General features: G+C 46.4%; 1 protein-coding gene across 5 annotated transcripts in view; it reads right to left on the bottom strand.

The window, feature by feature from the left end:
* The window catches only part of Eml6 (EMAP like 6), a 289,180-nt gene that overhangs the window by 60,390 nt on the left and 227,961 nt on the right, over positions 1–829 (bottom strand). For all 5 annotated transcript variants that reach the window (XM_031337169.1, XM_031337170.1, XM_031337171.1 and 2 more), the window contains one exon: positions 442–569. In XM_031337169.1, the coding sequence (XP_031193029.1) occupies positions 442–569 (128 nt within the window). The remainder of the gene's footprint in view (positions 1–441; positions 570–829) is intronic.

The following is an 829-nucleotide window of genomic DNA, read 5'->3' as shown; positions in this document are numbered from 1 at the left end:
TTTTTTCTTGCTTGCTTGCTTGCTATGAAAGAATAAGTGTATAAGAAATCTTACATGTGTCAAAGAACGCTGAGGGTAGTCTGGGCAACAGCTAACAAGAAAATAAGAGCCATTTCTACAGCCATAGGAACTAAATTCTGCCAACAGCCTAAAAGAAGGGGAAAAGCCCCTCCCTCTACTGAGCCTCAGCCTTGATTACAATAAGCAGAGGAACCAGTTCAGCTGTGTTCGGGCTCCTGGCCCACAGATATGGTGAGCTATTAAGAAATGAGTGCTGTTGTTGGTCTGCGGCCATGCACTGCACGCCACCAGGGAGTGAACACTATGCTGGAGCATCCCAGGAAGTTTTGTGTAATCTTTACATCCCATGTGCCTCCTTTGTCCCACACCATTCTCAGCCTTGATGTGAACACGGTTTGCTACATATAATAAATGAGGTACCTGAACAAGTAGAGTCATCGGGCCACTCTTATCAATTTCTAGAATCTCTCCATTTTTTGTCCCCACGAGAATGTGTCCATGCCCCAGGGTAATTGCACGAATTGAAGGGTTATCCTCCAAAAGGAGTCCTGAGAGGGAAAATGCTGAATTTAGTTAACACCACCAAGCCAGGTTAACATAGCGTCTTCATCTCCAAAGTGCTAGGTTGCAGGTATTCTCTACAGATGAAGTAAGCCAAGTCAAGCCAGGTTTACTCGGGGTAGCTCTCAGGTGGGATCACCAATCTCATTGGAGGTCAGCGAAATCACCATGGAGAAGGAAACAGAAGTGAGGTGGAGGAGGAGGGAGAGAGAGGGAGAGAGAGAGAGAGAGAGAGAGAGAGAGAGAG

Source organism: Mastomys coucha, unplaced genomic scaffold, assembly GCF_008632895.1.
Source record: "Mastomys coucha isolate ucsf_1 unplaced genomic scaffold, UCSF_Mcou_1 pScaffold22, whole genome shotgun sequence".
NCBI classification, from domain to species: Eukaryota; Metazoa; Chordata; class Mammalia; order Rodentia; family Muridae; genus Mastomys; species Mastomys coucha.
This window is presented reverse-complemented; position numbering and strand designations above follow the sequence as displayed.